The sequence below is a fragment of the Trachymyrmex septentrionalis genome, unplaced genomic scaffold, assembly GCF_001594115.1.
Source record: "Trachymyrmex septentrionalis isolate Tsep2-gDNA-1 unplaced genomic scaffold, Tsep1.0 scaffold114, whole genome shotgun sequence".
NCBI classification, from domain to species: Eukaryota; Metazoa; Arthropoda; class Insecta; order Hymenoptera; family Formicidae; genus Trachymyrmex; species Trachymyrmex septentrionalis.
The window spans coordinates 1,635,524-1,640,638 of NW_017304269.1; the positions used below are offsets into that span (position 1 = coordinate 1,635,524).

Below are 5,115 nucleotides of genomic sequence, written 5' to 3' on the forward strand. Positions count from 1 at the left end.
ATCTCGGATTGCTCCTTTACTTTCGCCATCGACAGTTCAAGCAATGCGATTTTCATTTTTGCATCAACAACTTTCATTTTTTTCGAATAAAGTTCTCGCTGCTGCTTAATTGCATCGCGAAGTTTTAATCGTAACTCTTTTTCATCTGTTAGATTGTAAAAATCTTTATTTTTTAATACAGAGATTTGTTCCCTTTTCATAGTTCTGTCCATGTCTTCTTCGTCATTAGTGATTAATTGCCTTTTTGAGTTATTCTTGACATCGTCTAAACAAAGAAATATATATATATATATAAACAAATTAGATAAGTAATAAATGTCAAAGAAATTAAAAAAAAAATGAAAGTTTTCTGGTTTTAATAAATAAATACAAAAGTATATCATACATTCTTTCTTAAATTGAGCTGTACTATCAAATGGACATGATATTTCAAGATCTAAATTGGGAGCATCCATGACTAGATCATCGAACACTGCTGGTGAAACGCTTCCATCCATCATAAGATGCTGAACTTTCATTAAAGTATTAAACTTCCTTTTTCTAAAATAATATTTTATAAATAAATAAAATTAACATTTCTGACATAAATGTCAGAATTATATTAAACAAAAACAGAGCAAAAATTACAATACATCTACAAAAATTAGATATATTATCTAGCACAATTTATAGGCCATAAAAATATTAAGAAAATTATTTACATACCTTTGTTTCATGTTAACCCAGCATTTTTTTAATTGTTTGCTAGTACGAGGTGTAAATCCTTGGCTGCAGAATCTTTTAGTAACTCTTTCCCAAGCTTCATTCTTACTTTTCCTTTGATCCTTTGTCCTTGTTTTTTTACTTTCTATAACTTTTTCTTCGAATATTAATTGTGCAAGAAACATCCGCTCCTTATCGGTGGAATAAGGACCTCTTGATCTGTATTCCATAATTGCACATTAAAATTATATTTCTAGTGTTATTAAACAAACCCACGAGAAGCAACAACAGGTCCAAGACAACTAAAAATAGGTTATTCTTATTCGCGCTTTTTACAAATAAGTCAAATTTTAATCACAAATTAGCAAAAATTCCTAGAGAATAGGCTCCTTCTGCAAGGAGATCTTAAGATATTATTATGAAACAAGGAGGTCTTGGAGAATCGAAGAATCCTTCATGGAGGCTTCCTCGATTCTCCAAGGCTTCCTTGCTTCATAAATGGATCTCAAGTCGTCTTGCCTTCTCGAAGGAAGGAATATTTTAATGATTTAGTAACCTACTGAAGGCAGCATGTCATAATATATAATATATGTAAACTTACTATTATGAATTATGAATAATAAAGATTATAAAGGCGTTGTTAATTAAATAAAGTCGTGATTAAGCATTTTGCAACAATAATGGACAAAAATAAAACTAATAGCGAATTTGATTAGACGCACTCACTGCGCACTGATGCACATTATAAAACTGTCGTACATACACAAAATAACGTAAATATATGTTTATAAATAAACATAGAAATTGATTAAATTGTGAAATATTCAATATATTTTATTGTACTGTTAGGTAAAATATGTATTTCATAATTCTAAATATTTGTATTTTATTTTTATACTCAAGTTAAATCAGTGTACAACGGCTTTAATATGCATCTGTGCTTCCAATCGGATTCGTCATAATGCTTATTATACGAAGAAGGAGAAAATACTTTTGACGCAGTTTATTTCCGAAAAAAAAAACTATCGAAAATAATTATCGATGCGACAGATCTAAATTAAAAGCTATCGAAATTAAAAAGATCGATGTGATAAAAATACCAAAGAACTAACTTTGGTGGTTTCATTGTTATGAGGCTGCATCTCCTCTTCAAAGAAATTCGTAACCTTTCTTGAGAAAAAGAAGCTAATAAGGTTCCTTTTTTGGTCGAAGAAGGTTTATGAAATGTGGAATAAGGAATAAAGAATCCTCATTCCTCAAGGAAAAACTATGAATACGGGTATTAGGACACCGACGAGATATTATTAAAAACCCTGGGCTCTAGGCAAATTTTCAGCGATATAAAAAGGGCCTGCAGGTAATTGAAGAACGCTGACATTATTGACAATTGATATAAATTTGCTATTATTAAATTTGTTATTAACATTAATATTTGGCTCAAGCATTATTAAATTCATTATTAAATTCATGATTTTTATTACATAAATATTTCATAAATAAATATACTTGTAAAGCTATAATATCTTATATTGCAGAAAAATTACAATGTTTTTCTCTGCAATTATCACCTTTTTTGATATTCAAACTTTGATGATGACACTGAAATCACAATTTTAAAGAAAAATCGAGTTTATTCTAAATGCATAAATATGCGTCTAATTAAACTAATAAATCCTAAAATAAGTATAATATTATCAGTTTTTAACTCTTAATTACTTTAATATTCTCAAGGACGCGAATTCCCATAAGGATGTCGGTCTTTAAATAGTATTTTGTCGGTGATAAGGATGAATAAACAAAGACATTGATTGTTCGTCCTTGTCATCTCTGGTAAACATTTGTTAAATAATTTTTATAGGAATTGAAACATTTTTCAGAAATATTCGAATGATTCACATCTCTCACAATTTTTCATATTCTGAAATATTCTGAGATTTCTCATCCCATAATTTTTAAAAAATGTTTTCAAAAATTTTTTAGATTTTATAACATTTCATCAGAAATTATACTTACAAAAAAATCTTAAAAATCTTACGATATTTCATAATTAATTCATATATGAAAAATTCTGAGAAAAGACGTAGATTTTCTGAGAAGTGCTCTAATTCGTATAGAAAGTATGAGAAAGTTATAAAATTATATAGAAATTTTAAAAAATTATATGAAAAATTTTGAGAAAAATTTTCACCAGGAAAAGCCATATAATAGTATGGACAAGAACCATAAAAATATGGATATTACCTTATGAGGTTTGATACAGGAAAAAGATTAGGATATCCACTCTCAGGTTTCTCTCTATACAACGTCTGATTCTATCATGCATGGATCTATCTCTTTTATCTTCATACCCATCTAAAGTATCCAGGCGGTGCTCTTTGATACTCGTAAGATTACTATAATTATATCAATAGTAAATAAAGTTAAGACAAATTAAATTGTTAGAAAAGATATGCATTATGTAAGTTTTTGTACGGAAACTGATCATATCTGGTGACGATTCTGGAAAATCCACGTGCGTTATTTATAACCTTAAATATGCTCTAAGTTTATAACATTCCATTCAAGGCTACTACGTATTATAGAATTATAAGATACATACAAAATCAGCACAATGTCTCTAATCGGAAATATTGAACCATTTAATCCAGATCAAACTGACATAACGACTTATATTGAAAGAATAGAACAATTATTTATTTGTAACGATGTGAAGGAAAAGAAGAAAGTGCCACTTTTCTTGACTTTGTTAGGGAGAGAAGCTTATAATGTTTTAAAAGATCTTTTGTCTCCACAATTACCCAATCAAAAGACATATACTGCTTTAACAGAGACGTTAATAAATCATTATAATTTAAAAAGGCCTGTAATAGCAGAACGATACAAATTCTACAGCGCAAATCAAGATAGTAGTGAAGATATTAAATCATACCGAACTAAATTGAAGAATCTGTCAAAATATTGTAAATTTGAAGGATTTTTGGATGAAGCTTTGAGAGACAAATTCATCTTCGGTTTATATTCAGCACAAATTAAACAGAGGTTATTGACGGAAGATAATTTAACGTTTGAAAAGGCATGTGAAATAGCTACAAAGATGGAGTTGACTGAAAACCAAATACTTATCATTTCTAGAAATGATGAAGAGAATATTGTTAATCAATTGGATAACGATAGGAGTGATGAAAAGCTAAATGAAGAAAGCAGTCAGAATAAATCAAATGAATATTTGACTCAAGCAAATCAAGAGTCAAATAGTAAAACAATGCCTATAAGACAAATGTGTAAACGATATATCAAAGTCAATAAAGATTATAGTGCTGTGAATTCGAGATGCATTTCATGTAATCAAATGGACCATACATCATCCAAATCTATATCTAGAAACAGAACTTGTAATATAGAAAACCAAGAAGACAAACAAAATGAAGAAGAGAATAATCATATTCTTGAATTAAAGTTTATAGATATCGATACAATTGGTGAGTTTGAAAACAGTAATTTGAAAGTTGAAATGTGTATATTGAAAAACAATTAATATATACTATATACTCGTCTATATATATTCTAATAGAAGAAAGTTGCTGATATTGATAGACAAACAATTCCCATTTTCAATTCATTGACCTTCCAAGTAACGTAGTGGCTGAAAATTATTTTATTTGATTCCTCTATATTCTACGAAAAAACATTTATACACTTTATTTTTTAATGTAATCGTTGAATAATTATAAACAATTTTTTGTTTAAAAAAAACCTAAACTTTAAATAAAAATTCTTTAAAAAAAAATTTTTTTTTAATCAATAGTTTTTTAGATAAAAAATGTCTAAATTTGAAAAATGACTACTTTTATAATTTTTTTCTCACAAACTAATCGTCTAATTAGTATAAATAAAAAACGAAAATATAGATTATCTATAAATATAAAAGTTTGATTATCTGCAAATTTAGTGTTTCCTTCTGGTCAATTCTTTTACAACTATTTGCGACTTCTATCATTTTTACCTTTTAACATTCTAATTTTTTAATTCTTATAACTTGTTAAGTTCAATTGAAGTTTAACTATTATAATTCATATGCGACTGAAGAAGACTTTAAAGTTGAAACTAATTTTTATGTGTTAGACATATAAAATATTTTATGACGCCTTGTTTTTGTTCCCTTTGACCTTTTTTATATATTATTATATTAATTATCAATAATGAACTGGTTATTTGTATTTATCTTCTATCCAATTTCCACTATACACTCATAATTAAATAGATTGATATAGTGGAAAGAGGAAATACAAATTGTCAAAAAATGTCTAAACAGAAGTTTATTGGTTGAGCAAAGAAAAGAAAATAATAAATGATTTGATAAATAATTAAAATGCATCATATAACATGGTCAATAATACAAATTAAAAATAAGTG

General features: G+C 27.3%; 2 protein-coding genes across 2 annotated transcripts in view; one reads left to right on the top strand and one right to left on the bottom strand.

Moving 5' to 3' along the window:
• Nucleotides 1–1,108, bottom strand: part of LOC108753122 — a 1,491-nt gene extending 383 nt beyond the window's left edge. Inside the window, exons 1-3 of the mRNA XM_018494466.1 lie at nt 706–1,108; nt 386–540; nt 21–265 (exon numbers count right to left, since the gene is read on the bottom strand). Coding sequence (XP_018349968.1) covers nt 21–265; nt 386–540; nt 706–932 — 627 coding nt within the window. The 5' untranslated portion in view covers nt 933–1,108. The remainder of the gene's footprint in view (nt 1–20; nt 266–385; nt 541–705) is intronic.
• A 2,079-nt stretch (nt 1,109–3,187) lies between these two features.
• Nucleotides 3,188–5,115, top strand: part of LOC108753262 — a 6,366-nt gene continuing 4,438 nt past the window's right edge. The window contains exons 1-2 of the mRNA XM_018494710.1: nt 3,188–3,214; nt 3,351–4,181. Of these exons, the coding sequence (XP_018350212.1) occupies nt 3,797–4,181 (385 nt within the window). The 5' untranslated portion in view covers nt 3,188–3,214; nt 3,351–3,796. The remainder of the gene's footprint in view (nt 3,215–3,350; nt 4,182–5,115) is intronic.